The 15,852-nt window shown below is 39.7% G+C and overlaps 1 protein-coding gene across 4 annotated transcripts in view; it reads right to left on the bottom strand.

Moving 5' to 3' along the window:
- The window catches only part of Frem2 (FRAS1 related extracellular matrix 2), a 168,272-nt gene that overhangs the window by 64,814 nt on the left and 87,606 nt on the right, over nucleotides 1-15,852 (bottom strand). For all 4 annotated transcript variants that reach the window (XR_011367901.1, XR_011367902.1, XR_011367900.1 and 1 more), the window contains exons 5-6: nucleotides 7,092-7,217; nucleotides 5,200-5,451 (exon numbers count right to left, since the gene is read on the bottom strand). Coding sequence is in view for 1 of the 4 variants with exons in the window: in XM_070002916.1 (XP_069859017.1) it covers nucleotides 5,200-5,451; nucleotides 7,092-7,217 (378 nt within the window). In the remaining 3 variants the exon portion in view is untranslated. The remainder of the gene's footprint in view (nucleotides 1-5,199; nucleotides 5,452-7,091; nucleotides 7,218-15,852) is intronic.

The raw sequence follows: 15,852 nt of genomic DNA on the forward strand, positions 1-15,852 counted from the left end.
CAGCACAACTTCTGGCTTTTTCTGAGTAGTTTACTGTAGATAAAGAGTGTCATGGACTTCCTGCCCAGGCTCGTTTGAACTGGCATCCTTCACTCTCAAACTCCTGAGTAGCCAGGATTACAGGAGTGAGTCAGCAGCACCCGGCTAAAGTGCCCTTTAAAAAATCAGAAACTGGGGGCTGGGAAGGTGGCTCAGTGGTAGAGTGCTTGCCTTGCATGCATGAGGCCCTGGGTTCGATTCCTCAGTACTACATAAGCAGAAAAAGCCAGAAGTGGCGCTGTGGCTCAAGTGGTAGAGCGCTAGCCTTGAGCTGAAGAGCTCAGGTACAGCGCCCAGGTCCAGAGTTCAGGCCCCATGACTGACAAAAATAAGTAAATAAATAACTAAATAAAAATAAAAATCAGAAGCTGCTTTAAATTGAGGTGTAAGAGTATAATCTGTAATAATTTAGTTTTAATTTATTTTGAAAAGGGGCAACAGTTAAAACCATAAACTGTAAATGTAACTAATACTTTTTGTTGGCAATTTCAATAATGGACTGAATTCTATCTTTCCTTCTTTTCTTTTCCCTTTTTTTCTTTGCTTTTCTTTTTTCTTTTCTCTTTTTTATTGTGCTAGTACTGGAGCTTGAATTCAAGGCCTGGGCACTGTCCCTCCACTTTTTTGTCAATAGCTGGCACTCTACCACTTGAGTCACAGCTTCACTTCCAGTTTTTTGTTTGTTTGTGTTTTATGTAGTTCATTAGAGATTAAGAATCTCAAGGTACAATGCATGAATTCTTTATGCTGGCAGAAACCCATTTTTCCCGGTTCTTCTTTTCTAATGTTGTTCTAACTCTAGCACACTCAATGCAGAATATAAGTTTGTTTTGTCCAGTCTTCTCTTTAATTGCATCTGGCCATGCTTTGAACCATCTGACTAGCATTCCTTTGTTTTGAGTTTATATTAACATCAATTATTATGTTTAAGACAAAAAAGGGTGGCGAGTAGGCTTTTCAGCTTTGCAAAAATGAATACAAAAATTCACCCACGCACCCTTCTGGGATGTCTTTTTCCAGCACTAGAAGTGTTTTCTTCACTAAGTGTTCTTGTAGCTGTGAAAGCTTTTCCACTGTCAGTAAGCCTTGGAGTGGCACAGCATTGACTTACATTTAGTACTAAGCTCACTGTGATGTCCTCCCCCCCTTTTCTAAAACAGGTTCCTGGCTTCTTTCTGGCATGGTAATTTTTCCAGAGTGGTTGAAGGAGACAGATCCATTAGTCAAACCCCTGAGGGTTTCCACACAAAGGCAGAGAAAGAATTTAGCTGGAAGGTTCCTTAATTCATTTCCAAAGCCTGACAACAAAGATTAGTAATACTCCCAGTATTGCTTTTATACTTTTCCTAAAGAACCAACATTGCAGTATTAAATGGTAGACTTAGTACTGAGGATACAAAGATATATAGGGTCATCTGCACATGGTTAGTGTTGCTGGTGTAAAGCATGTAATTCTTTCCCAAATAATGAAAAATTTCAGATATTCCTTAATGCTGCAATCCTGATTTTATCAAGATATGTCTCTACTTCTAGAGTCTCTATTGTGCTCTCCTACAGTTAAGAGCTGGCAAAGAGCCCAGCCTCAACCTTGTAATTCTAGCTATTTAGGAAGCTGAGATCTGAAGGATCACTGTTTGTAGCCAGCCTAGACAAAACAGTCCCCATGAGACTCCATCTCCAATCAATGAGCCCAAAGGTTGAGCTTTAGGACTGGCTCAGGTGGTAAAGTGCTAGCTGTGAGCAAGCTAAATAACTGCAAGACTCTGAGTTCAAGTCTTAGATTTAACATACACACACACACAGAATAAATAAATAAGTGAATAAAGCAAACAGCTCTGTCCATTATTAGTCCCAAAAATGTTTCAGCAGAAGCCAGGCACCAGGTGGCTCATACCTGTAATCCTAGCTGCTCAGGGGGCTGAGATCTGACGATCAAGGTTCAAAGCCAGCCTGGGCAGTCAAGTTTGTAAGATTCTTATCTCCAATGAACTGCCAGAAAACCAGAAGTGGCACTGTGGCTCAAGTGATAGAGTGCTAGCCTTGAACTGAAGAGTTGAGGGATAGGGCCCAGGCCCAGAGTTCAAGCCACATGACCAACCAAAAAAAAAAAGCCTCAGCAGAATAATGGGAGTGGAGAGGGAGGCTTGTTACTAAAGAAACAAGAGACAGTGACAACCATCGTTCTTTTTAAAAGGGCTAAGAATGAAGAAGGTTGGTTTATTGATTCTTCACCTGTTATCTTCATTACTCCAGAAACAAGCATGGTAATGAGAGTGCAAAGCACGAGAAAAAGCACAAAGGATACCTTACCTCGACTGTGGGGCCAGCTTGTATACCCACACTCCAATTACATGATTTTTAGTGGATTATGAACTGGCCATCTCACAAGTGATATCACTTTGACCAATGTTGTCTTATATTCAAATTGTTTTGTTTTAGTCTCATTGTCAATTTTCTCTCTTCAGATATGTCAGAAGATTATAACCCCCTTGATGAAATTTAGAAATCAAGAGAGTCTAGTGGAAAAGCCCATCAAATATGAGCTAATTAAACCTAGACTCTAAAACCATATGTAACACTTTGCAGCTTTGTAATCTTAAGCAGTTTTTTTTATCTTCCTCTCTATCTCTTTCTTTCTTACGTCAGTATTGGGGCTTGAACTCAGGACCTAGACACTCTACCTAACTTTTTATATTCAAAGTTGGCACCTTTCAGTCACAGTTCCACTTCCAACCTTTTTTTTTTTTTTTGATTAACTGGAAATAAGAAACTCATGGATTTTCCTGCCCTCGCTAACTTTGGACCACAACCTCAGATTTCAGCCTCCCGAGGAGTTTAGGATTATAGTGTGAGTCACCTTTGGTGGCCTGGCTTAAGTAGTTTTGTAAACTTTTGTAACTTGTAGTTATCCATTTATCCAGTGGAAAAGGTACCTATACTTTGTAGAATTTGAGAATGCTCTGGGTCACTTAGGGAAAATCCTCAGTACTCACAGAAGTCAGAGCTGTTACCGTTGTATTTCTACCATTAGAAATCATGTCAGCTTTCCATCACTGTGAGAAAAAACTTGAGATCCTGGCTCACAATTTTGGAGGTTTCAGTTCATGGTCAGTTGGCCTGGCTGCTTTGGCCCTGTTGTAAGGCAGCACCCTATTGTGAGAAAATGTGATGGAGGAAGATGCTTACCTCATGGCAGCTAGGAAACAAACAAGGAGAGGAAGGGGATGGGCTCTTGAAATTTCCCCCAGTGATCTAACATCCTCTGACTAGACTCCACCCACTATTGCATCCTGTGTTTCCTGATAGTCACAAAGGATGGTCACAAAAGCTTCTGGGGAACATTTCAGATCCAAATGATAGTACATGTGAAAGAAAATTGACTTTCTTTCCATTAATGTGGGTATCCTTGCTTCTCTCAAATCAGAATAAAAGAAAGATGACTGCTCTAGTGATTGTCGTCATCATATTAACAGTCCTACAATAAGTGATACAATAAGAGAAAGACAATAGTGAGAATTTCCTTATACAGAACCAAACAGGAGAGTGAATAAAAAGATATGAATGTCATGAGTACAGGTTCTAGGTTCTATACCATCATTTTTTTTTTCTTCTGTATAGTTTTCCCCGAAGTACTAAGAAATCATCATTCAGTCCGTGTGATAGTCTGTGAAGTATGTCAGCCCAAAGGCTTGTATGGAGCAGTAGAAGTAGATGAGGTAGACAAGTCACTCCAAAGTTATAGCTTGCTGAACACCAAGCTGAGATACCTCACAGTGAGGAAGATAAAGCTTCGTGGAAAGCCTGAACCATCAGCTGTGTTACCTCGCCAGAGGAATCATTCCTTTAGCAGATCAACATTAATCTCACTGCTGAGCTTCTTAAAAACAGAACCCTTGAAGAACTATACATTGGGTTTGTTTTACTAATGGTATTTTAAATAAGTATAAAGAAAAGGTTTAGCTGGGCGCTGGTGACTCATGCCTATAATCCTAGCTACTCAAGAGGCTGAGATCTGAGGATTATAGTTCAAAGCCAGCTCAGGCAGAAAAATCCCTGAGACTCTTATCTCCAATAAACCACCAGAAAACTGGAAGTGGTGCTGTGGCTCAAGTGGTAGAGTGCTTGCCTTGAGCTGAAGAACTCATGGACAGTGCCCAGGCCCAGAGTTCAAGCCCCATGACTGACAAAAAAAGAAAAAAAAAAAAAAGAAGAAAAGGTTCAGATATCTGAATGGAAACATGGATGGGAGAGAAATGGTTTTACCCAAGAGACACCCAACTGGGCTTACCTGAGGCCTCTTTATTGTTCTGCTGGATATGGAGCACTTTCCTTGTTCTCCCTTAATTCCTTGGAGCATCCTGTTCTTACACATCAGCTTGTCTTTAATTTGTTCTCATGGACTTATTCTGTCTGTGCCTCATCCACTGGTCCTCCTCAACCTCCTATCCTTTAACTTGATTGGCCATTGGTAGCTAATTGGAAAGAGTCTCATGAACTTTCCTTCCTAAACTGGCTTCAAATCTCAATCCTCAGATCTCAGCCTCCTTAGTACTTAGGATTATAGGTGTGACCTACTGGTTCCTTTGCAGGCATATTTCTTTGAAAAACAGAAGTTACAAACTGTAAGCTTTAAAAAGAAAGCCACATAGGGCTGGGAAGGTGGCTCAGTGGTAGAGCGCTCGCCTTGCATGCTTGAGGCCCTGGATTCAATTCCTCAGCACCACATAAGCAGAAAAAAAAAAGCCGGAAGTGGCACTGTGGCTCAAGTGGTAGAGTGCTAGCCTTGAGCTGAAGAGCTGAGGGACAGCACCCAGGCCCAGAGTTCAGGCCCCATGACCGGAAACCCCCAAAAAAAGAAAGCCACATGAAAAAGAGATAAATTAGTTTTGTTAAAATTTCATCATGATGAAATTTAAAAAGTTGTAATCACCTGATGTAAATAGCATTGTGAAAGAAACTACTGAGAAACAGGACACATAGGTTTGACTTTTGCCCTTTGGAAAGCTTATGCCTTAAAATAGGAATCATGTCATAAAATTAGCATAAAATAGATGTGCTGGGTATGATGTTTTTTGTTTTCAGATTTTCCTGTCTAGAAAGTTTTCAGCCATGCTGTTGTTCTTGGCTAGTGAAGGATTTTTGAGGTCCATAGATACTCACCATCATCTTTGTCAGGGAGGATGGTAACCCGAGCTCCTGGGAACTCTGAGCCCATTTTCCCACCCATGGGCATGCTCAGCCGGACCCGGAAGCTCTCCTCCTCTTCGTACAAGGAGTCATCAATAACAATGATGCGACATGCTTTTTCCCGTTCCTCTCTGTCAAAGCGAATGACACTGGTGTGGTCCTCAGGCCTGGATATGTAATCAGAGTAGGACAACACGGAAGTAGGCACAGTTCCAGTTGCTGTTCCTGGAGGTGAAAAGAATTCAAGAGGTTTTCATGTGTCACTGTTGTATTCCCAGGGTATTTCTTGAAACCATTCATTTTTGCTGTGTTGTATTTCAGTGGTCGCCACTGCATCTGAACACCCAGAACTACACAAGCAATCACTTTCTGTTCCATGGTCATGAGATTCAACCTCACAATGACCTCAAGCTAAAAGCCAGGGTCCAGTTTCCACCGTTTGCTTGTCTTTCTCATCAATGGCAATTTCCGCTGTTCTCCTGTCTCTCCCATCAGTGGATTGTTTGGATCAACACGGTATTGTGAAATAATAGCTCCTACTGTTCAAATACGACTGCAGGCCAAGAGCCAAGGGCCTTACATGCTTGGCTCATTAATCCTCTCCACTGCTCTATTAGGTTTTACACACTTGGTGTGCACACATTAAGCCACTTGCTCTGGGAACCCAAGAGTGAATCCTGAAGTCTGTTTTTAATTGTTCTAGACTGGTGTTCAATTCACATACATATTAATGAAGATGTTAATGAAAGCTTCCTCATATATTAACAGCCTCTGTAACATTTTCTTTTCTATTATTGGAAAATCTAGGAAGATATGTAGTGTATTAATGACAATTATAGATAAATCTTAATTTTGGATTGTATAAATTCAATTGTCAGAGGATATTTACTCATTAGCAAAATAAATAATTGGAATCGTTTGTTATGTGTTTAGACAAGTTTTAAATTTTAAATGTGTGTGTGAAACATTACATTTGCTAACATAAATGTTTCATGGAATTTTTGAAACCTTTCAGGACTACATAGCTTAAAATCACTGACTGCTAACTTTGATCAAAATACAACAGCAGTTAGGATTATTTATCCTGATATATTTCAACTCAACTTTAATCATTTTAAAATAATATGCACAAAGGAAACATTATTGATTATTGTTGCAAAATTTACACATATATGGTCATATAATGATGTACCAAAGTAATATACCTTTTCTTATATTATCTGAAAAGGTATCTATTATGTTTGGTAAAACTTTTGGAGAAAATTTAGATCTATTATCACATTATATATATATATATGTATAAAATATGATATATGTAATATGTATAACCCCAATACTGGTAAATATATATGCCAGAATATATAAAAATACAGCATATTTTTATAAAAATATTTATATTTTATATTTAAAATATATTTATAATATTTACAATATTATCTATAAATACTTATATTTACAAATAAATAAATACACACACACACATATATATATATATATACCACGCCAGTACTGGGTTAGAACTCATTGCTCATTGAGCCACATCCAGTCCTTTTTGTTTTAAATTATTTTCCAGATGGATTCCTGATTTCTCCCCTAGAACTGGCCTTAGACTATGATCCTACTATCTATGTCCTCTGTGTAGCTGGTATGACAGGTGCCCTCATACCACATTCAACTTGTTGAAATGGGGACAGGGGTCTCATCAATGTTTTACCAAAGCTGGCCTCAAACTGCTAAATTGATGTCTTTTTGTATCTATGAAAAAAAATCTGTTAATAATGCTAAATTATCATGGAGAAAAGTCATGGGTGCAAAAGGTTAAGGAGGTGTGTATATATCTGCAGTTCTTTCACGAATGGCTCTACCTTGCTCTGTGTAGCAGATCACCATCAGCTCCTGGCTGACGTCCCCAGTCCTCTGGAGGGGAATAAGCAATTCACCCACATCTTCTTCAATGCTGTATTCAGACTGAGGGATGAATACAGTTGACTCTAAGGAGAAAGCACAACCACTGCCATTATAGTATCTGACCAAACTTCTTATTCCTGAAAAAAATCCTATGCAAGTGAGAAGTGAGATTCTCTAATGGCTGAGGTTTTCCCTCCCCCTTCCCCCCTCTTTCTTTCTTTCTTTCTTTCTTTCTTTCTTTCTTTCTTTCTTTCTTTCTTTCTTTCTTTCTTTCTTTCTTTCTTTCTTTCTTTCCTTCCTTCCTTCCTTCCTTCTTTCCTTTTTTTTTCTTTTTGGATAACACAGTTCAAGGGAAGGAAGGGAAAGAGGTAAACGGAAGCAGATGTGAAGGTGTCCGTACTCTGTATCAATAAACTAAAAAAGAAAAATACCCATCATGAAACCCAAGGTGGCTTTTTCCACCAGTTACTGCATTTCTCCCAATTAGTAAGTGCTGTGGATGCAGTTCTTTTAAATCCAGCTTGTTCTCTTGGCATATACTAGCACCTCCCCCTGGAATGGGACACACTGAGAGGTGCAAAGACCTGAGTCCTCTTGACCCATTGCTTACTTTACACTGGGGACCTCAGGCTCTCAGAGTCAAGCTTAGTTGCCAAGAGGGCTCACTGTTGAGTCAAGATTAGAATCCAAGCATGTAGTAGTATCTGCTGTTATTTTTTTCATCTAAAGAGTGGTCCTTCTTTTTTCTGTGAGGTCTCTGTCTCCTTTGCCAACTTATTAATTGGGCCACTGATTCTTTGGGGGGTTTAGTTTTTTGAGCTCTGTATATTCTCGATATTAGGTAGATGTAAAGCTGGAAAAGATATTCTATTCTGTCCGTTTAACTTAGTAACTATGTCCTTCACTTTTCAGCTTAATACAATCCCATGTGTCCTTCTCTCTCCCTGGAATATACTGAAATTCTACTCATGAAGTTCCTATGTCAATAAGTTCTGGTGTTGCTCCTACTGCTACTTGTAGTAGTTTCAAAGTTTCAGGTCTTAAACTGAGATAATAGATACATTCAGAATTGATATGAGTACAAGGTGACAGGTAGTGGGGAAGTTAATTGGAGAGAGGAAGGGTGGGAGAAACAGTCATAATATAGGATCTGTGGGGTTGGGAAAGATGGAGGAGAATGAGGGAAGGGGTGACATTGATGGAGAGTCATTGCACACGTAAATGACATTGAATTGACACCTCTTATACAACCAGTCAAAGAAAATAATTTTAGAAAGAACAATCCTTTTGGATGATTCATGATCAATGTAATAGGATTATATTGCTCAACACTGTGAAAAATAGCAATTTCTTCAGGATTCATGAATCTAGTTATTTTTACAATAAAAACATTTTTAAGAAGTCTAGATTGCACATATGAGTGAAAACATGGCATCTGTCTTTCTGAGCTTGACTTATCTTGCTCAATGTGATAGTCTATCTTCCTGTAAACGATATAATCCTATTATTTTTATGGCTGAATAATATTCCCTTCTGCACGTGTACCACGTTTGTTTTATCCACTCATCAATTTATAAGAAGCACTTAATCCACTAGTTTGACATCTTAAACCCCAAACAAATTTGGTAGTCAGCTGTAAACCTGTTTGGTATGTGTTGCATTCACATAGACACACTCACTACACCTTTTTTTTTTGTCAGTGTGGGGCTTGAACTCTGGGCCTTGGCACTGTCCCTCAGCTCTTCAGCTCAAGGCTAGCGTTCTACCACTTGAGCCACAGCACCACTTCCTGTTTTCTGGTGGTTAATTGGAGATAACTGCCTCACAGACTTTCCTGCCCGGGCTGGCTCTAAACCATGATCCTCAGATCTCAGCCTCCAGAGCAGCTAGGATTACAGGCTTGAGCCACCAGTGCTCGGCCACCATTATTTTTTAAAATAGTATGACCACTTTTTTTTTGTTTTGTTTATTTGATGATAAAAACAATTCAGGAAAAGCAGGTACAATCTTTAAGGTTCACATTCCCACCCTGCTCTCTGCCCCAGGAGCTAACTAGTGGATGCTTCAGGAGATGTTAACTTTGTTCTATGGTTTTGGAATGGAGGAGGTCAGTCAAAGGGAAATACAAGTAGGGGCTTATTCCTCCTGTTCTCCTCGCATTCCCAGACCTGGCTTTCCCCTGACCTAGTCTAAAGGCCAGGGTACCTGTTTGTGGTACCTCTCTGGGCCCCTCAGACTGCAAGGTAGAGATGGCCCAACCTCTCAGTAGCTCTAGGAGACATCACTGCCTCTGGGTCTCCACAGTCTTGCCCTCATCTTAGTAATAATAGTGTTAGGAGATTGAACCCTTTTCAAATTACTCATCTTGAGTGTGTTATTTGTGTCTTCTTAGAACTCTGGCACATTCACTTTTAAAATGTTCCACATCTAAGCTTTTATAACTAATCACTGATTTATCAAATACTGATGGTGTGACTTGCTAGGCACTATCCTTGGAAGAGTACATAGAAAAGTAAGCAAAGTCTCTGGCCTCAAGGAGTTTTCTATCTAGTAACATATGAAAAGATCAAAGTTATATTATGTAACATAATATGAAAAAATTATATGTGTGAAGGGTGATGGGAAGGCTGGATCTAGGCAAGTAGGCATGTCTAAATTTAGGCTTAGATATGTAGGATTAAGGTTTGAAGCCAGCCAAGGCAAAAAAGGCTCTTCAATTAACCAGCAGAATGCTGGACTGGGGGCATGGCTCAACTGGAAAGTGCAAGTCATGAGCAAAGGAATAGAGTAAGAGGATGAGGCCTTGGGTTCAAGCCCTGGTAAGGACATTTGAAAAATGGAAATAGACAAATCTGCCCAATGAGATGAGAGCAAGCAACTATGTCTTATGTACAACTTCTTGTGTGATGGAATTTGATGGAGTGTCAAAGGTAGGTAGAGAACCAGGAACAGGCTGGGCATCCCATGGTATTCCTGAGGAATGCTTATATGGGTTTCTTAGGTTGGTTCAGATTTGGAAGTGAGACCAAAATTAGGGAAGGTGGTATCAGATCAAGTCCTGGTTATCCTGGGTTGATTGTTGTAGAATCATCATGTTGCTTGGTTGGTCCTAGGGACTGTAGGTCGTGGGTCAGAGTTGTATTTTTAATACATGATCCTGAATTATCTATTTGCACATTCACTTTGTCCATATGGAATGAGAAAACTTTGGGTGTGGGATAATAGTAAAATAATCTTATCTGTTTTAAGAACATAAGCTTTGGCTGTTGTGTGAGAGAAAATAAATCCTAGGAGCTGAGACAAAGAGCCCCATTAGAAGACTTTAAAACCATCTGGGAAAGAGATGATAGATAGTCCTAGAAGAAAGATAGTAGGGCTGTATGGAGGATTTATTACAAAAGAAGAACGAAACAGTTTTCTGATGGACCAGATGTGGTATACGAAAGGAACTAAAGAATGACGAAGGACTTTAAGATTTATTGTCTTGACTAATTGTCTTCCTGTTTATGAAGATAGGGACAATGAGGGGATAATCAGTTTTGGGAGAAACAGTTATATTAAAAAATAAGGCAAGCCAGGTGGCTCACACAAGTAATCCTAGCTACTCAGGAGGCTGAGATCTGAGGATCGCCATTCAAAGCCAGTCCTGAAAGGAACAGCTATGAGAGTCTTATTTCCAATAAACCAACAGAATACTGGAAGTGGTGGTGCAGTGACTCAAAGTGATAGCCTTGAGGAAAAGAGCTTAGGGACAATACCCAGACCCTGAATTCAAGTCCCAGGACCAACCTACCCCACCCCCCCACCCCTAAAAAGAGCTATCTTCTAAATAGCTGAGTTGAAATGTCCAAGAAATTTCTGGGTATACAATCCTGGATTTCAGTGAGATTTCGAGACTGGAAATATATAGTTGGGAGTCACCAGTAAGCAGTGGTATGTATGTAAAGTCTTAGGTCAGAAGAATGGCATGAGGAGGAATATAGATAAAAAGAGAGAGAGAGAGAGAACAGGTCTAGGGATGCACTACGGGGCATGGTGAAGTCAGGGAGATAAGGAAGACTGAACAAAGGAGGATGAGGAGAAATCCTAAGGGTGGAGACAGTCAAAGCAGTGTAGATGTGGGAGGCCAAAAGCAAAGAGAAAGACAGAAATGAATAAGGCTGCTGACAGATCAGTGCATAGGGCAGGCACAGGCATTGCTGTCAAGAAGGTGTGCTTGACAAGGAATCAAAGCGACTCTAGAGAATACTCTTTTTTCCTGATTTATTGAGGGTTTAATGTGAGTTTTAGTAAGGCATGAATTGCACTTACAATTATGAAGCGAGATTTAAGCAACTATAAAATTTCCACCCAGCTATCATTCTGACTTTTAGCACAAAAATATATAATGCAATAAAATATGTAGATCAAACACTCAGTGAGTTTCCATGAGTATCTTGTGATGAATTCTTGGGATTCAATCAGGTGTGAGCTATGTCTTTTAAGCCAGTACTCCACTGCCTTAGTACAAAACTGTATGGAAAACCTGATGTCTTTCTTAGGATTTGTTATGGGCTCAATGCTTGTGTTTCTCCACATCCGTACATTGAAGCTTTAGAACCAGATGTGATGGTGTGTGACATGGGCCATTGGGGGGTGATTAGGTTTAGGTGAGGTCATGGTAAAAGGGCTTCCCATGGTGGGTTAATGTGCTTACAAGAAGGGCAGGGAAGCAATCTCTCTCGCAGCATACACTGAACACTGAGTGACAAGGTAGAGGCAAAGACTGAAAGACTTAAGATACCTATCCAAGAATTCAATCACTATGAGCCCCTTGATGTTAGATTCCCCTACCTCCTGAACTGTGAGAGACAAATACTTGTTGTTAAAGCAAACCAGTCTATTACATTTTTGCTGTAACAACTGGAATTGACTAAGAAAGAGTTGATCCTTTATAACATTTAGTCTATATTGGCCAATTTTGTATTGTTATTGTATTGTTATTAAAGCTTGATGAATAGGATTTCAATTAAGTAACTCTATAAGAGTGAAACCTTGAATATCTGAGTTTTGCTTGTCCTTATACCCCATGACCCATAAAGGAGTGATTAAGCAAGTCAGAACTCCTCACCAGAGCCAGGAGTTTAGAATTGTGAATAAAGCAGAGAGCTGGGTGTCATGACCGGCACTCGGCTCTGGAATTCACTCCTATAGTTGATCTGACAGAGGGTAAATAGGCCCAGTATCAAGTTCAGACATTCTGTTGACCTAACTTCTAACAGAAATGTATAATCTGTGCAAGAAACTAGAAAAGGCTATCAGAGAGACAAAGAATCCCTCTGGTAGACTTTCCAGCTAATGTCCTTTTCCAACTTCACTTTATATATACAATAGAGATGCATGTACAGATGGTTTCAAATAAGCACTGCTCTTTATGTGCAAAATGTCTAAGAGCACCATTCTTCTGTTATTCTTAAAAATGATTAGCTAACATATAGAGATCTTTACTGTGAAAGCTATTCTAAATAGTCCACAGGCCCCAGCTAGTTTGGTCTTTGCATCGACCTTTGAGGTAAGGATTATTGAGACTGTCATTTTACCTCTGAGAACACGAGGTACACCAAGGGTAAGTAACCTGCAGCAGGCCTGGTTGTTAGCTACTTGTCCTGGATTCCAAACCAGATATTATATCCCAGAGCACACACTCAACAGAACACTGGGCTCATTCAGGGTTCTGCAAAGAGAAGATCACCCAGGGTCTTAAGAAACAACATTCACCCCAGAGGAAACCAAAGCTAAATGAGAAAGGAGATTAAGGTTCCACTGCTAAGGAAGAGAGTGGTCAGAGGAAGGAGAGACAGGGAAAAGGAAGCTAGAAACAAGTGCTTGGAGGATTCCATTAGACTCAATATTTCCTCAGAAATTTTATAAATGTATATAATTGTATACATACAAAAATTGCAAACATATGTAAGATACATGACATAAATGTTTATATACATATACAGAAAGAGTGTAGTACCTGCAACTAAAAATAGAAAAGAATGAATGTCAAATCCCGTTCATACTTCAGATTGAAGCTACAGCAGTCTCTGGGAAGATATAGTAAATTCTCAGTAAGTAGAGACCAGTGGGAAACATGAGTTCTGGGTTGCATCCTTAAACATTCTACATCAATAATGCTCACCCATGTTGTAAAATTATAAATGATTTTGTGTGTGTGAGAGAGAGGAAGAAAGAGAGAGAGAGGCTGATAGACACATCACATTTATTTATAAGTGAAAGGAAAGCATCAAAAGAAAAGCAGCAAAACAGACTCTCAATAGAGAGGGGTCCCAAAGATGGGAGCCCAACAGAGTCTGTCAGAGGTTCATTATTATAGTGGGGGGCTCTCCCCATGTTTCCTGGGCTTTATGCTGATTGGTTGATGGCTTGTGTCATGCATGCACTGTCCTAGTTCTTTTCATTGGTTGAGTGGGACCCAGGGTATTATGGGAAGAAGGAGGAACCCAGGGAATTTGGGGGGAAAGTGCCATTTTGAAGAGTCCGAGATACTTTAGAAACAAGAAATGCCACAATGGGCCACATGTTATGTGCCATGTGTTATGTCCACTTTTTGTTACTTTCTACCTAACAGTTTCCCTTTCTTTCGCACATTCCTCTCTCTCTATGTGTCTTTTATAAGGCATAACGACTATGATTTCTTTTTTGGCAGTTTTAGGTATATAAAGACATGAGTCAAAGGTACATAGATTTCCTACCAACACCTACATTCCCCCTCTCCCATTTTCCACCGTTAGAACCTCAAGTATTTATTTATTTGGTGATCCTGCATTTTTTTTGGACAGTAAACCTATGTTCCTTTTGTACTTTCAGATAAGTTCCCGTACCCTTCATGTCAAAAGATAGATTGTATAAAGTAATTGCAGTCTTTATCAGTCCTATTATGAGCACTTTGATTAGTAATTGCCGTTTTTATTTTTTAAATCTTGACTGTGCTGCGACTTACACCGAAAAGAAGAAAGGAGGAGAAGTTGAGGAGGAGGAAGAAGAAAGAAAAAGAAGAAAGAAGAGGACTTGTGCTCTTAGAAGCAAAGTAGTTAGCTGTAGCTATATCTGGAAGAGGATGTTCATTGCTTCTTTTCTCTCAATTATCCTAAGAAGATGAACAACAGCACACTCTGCCAAATCATGACAGAATAAAATATCTCTGAAAAATCTTTCATCGCAGACCAAAGGAAAGCAAATGCAGTCAAAGGGTAAAAGTACTAAGTGCTCACTGCCTTTGAAAAATCTGAATAGAGACCCAGAAGTGCAACAAATCAAAGAAAGGTTGGACAAATGGGATTGCATAAGGTTGCAGAGCTTCTGCAGGGCAAATGACATAGCTAGCAAGATCAATAGAAAGCCCACCGATTGGGAGAAGATCTTTACTAGCCATACAATGGACAAGGGTCTCATATCTAAAATATACTTGGAACTCAAAAAATTAAACCACCCAACAAATCCTCAAAGAAACAACTGCCCAATAAATAAGTGGGCGAAAGACTTAAAGAGAAGCTTCTCTGAAGAAGAAAGAAGGATGGCCAATAGACACATGAAGAAATGTTCAACATCCCTAGCCATAAAATAAATGCAAATCAAAACAACATTGAGATATCACCTCACTCCAGTTAGAACAGCAAAAATCAAGAACTCTAACAACAACAGATGCTGGAGGGGATGTGGACAGAAAGGAACCTTACTTCATTGTTGGTGGGAATGTAAACTTGTTCAACCACTTTGGAAAGCAGTATGGAGGTTCCTCAAAAGACTTCACATAGATCTCCCCTATGACCCAGCAATCCCACTTTTGGGCATTTACCCAAATGTTTACAAACAAGACCACACTAAAGCTACCAGCACAACTATGTTTATTGCAGCATTATTTACCATAGCTAAGATATGGAACCAACCCAGATGCCCCTCAGTAGATGAATGGATCAAGAAAATGTGGTATATATACACAATGGAATTCTATGCCTCCATCAGAAAGAATGACATTTCTCCATTTGTTAGGAAATGGAAAGATTTGGAAAAAATTATATTAAGTGAAGTAAGCCAGGCCCAAAGAAACATAGGTCCCATGGTTTCCCTTATTTGCAATATCTAGTATAGGTATGAGTCAAGCGGAAAAGGTCAGTTAATGTGATGTTAGGAAAATGAACCCTTAAATATGTATTTTAATGTTTTCGTTTCTTTCATGCATGTGTTTCTAACGCATTTATAAGATTATTTCTTTGTTGCTTTGTATGTCCCGCCCCCACAGTGTAACCCCCGCTTTCACTATATTTGATGTCAGTATAACATGTGGAGGAGATGGGGACAAACAAGTCATTTAAGGATTCAGGTGGACCTGTTGCAACAATGAGAAGTACAAAATGTCATGTCAAAACCAGCTTTACAATGTCGGTGTGGGGGGGGAGGGGGGTATGATTGGGTGGGGGGGAGGGGGGAGGCTGGGAAGGGAGGTGAAGGGTAAACAAAGGAGGAGGCTGCAATGCTTGGTAAGAAATGTATGCATTATCCTGCCCATGTAATTGTAACCCCTCTGTACAGTATGTTCTCAAATAAAATAAAATTAAATTAAAAAAAAAAAGAAAAATCTGGCACATTCAAAAACAACTCCGGTTTGCCTCCTGGCAATCACAGCACCCTCCCACTGGTCAGCAAGTGCGTGGACAAAGCAGGGCCTGTCAC

This window comes from Dipodomys merriami, unplaced genomic scaffold, assembly GCF_024711535.1.
Source record: "Dipodomys merriami isolate MVZ:Mamm:240054 unplaced genomic scaffold, mDipMer1.0.p SCAF_6, whole genome shotgun sequence".
Classification (NCBI taxonomy): domain Eukaryota; kingdom Metazoa; phylum Chordata; class Mammalia; order Rodentia; family Heteromyidae; genus Dipodomys; species Dipodomys merriami.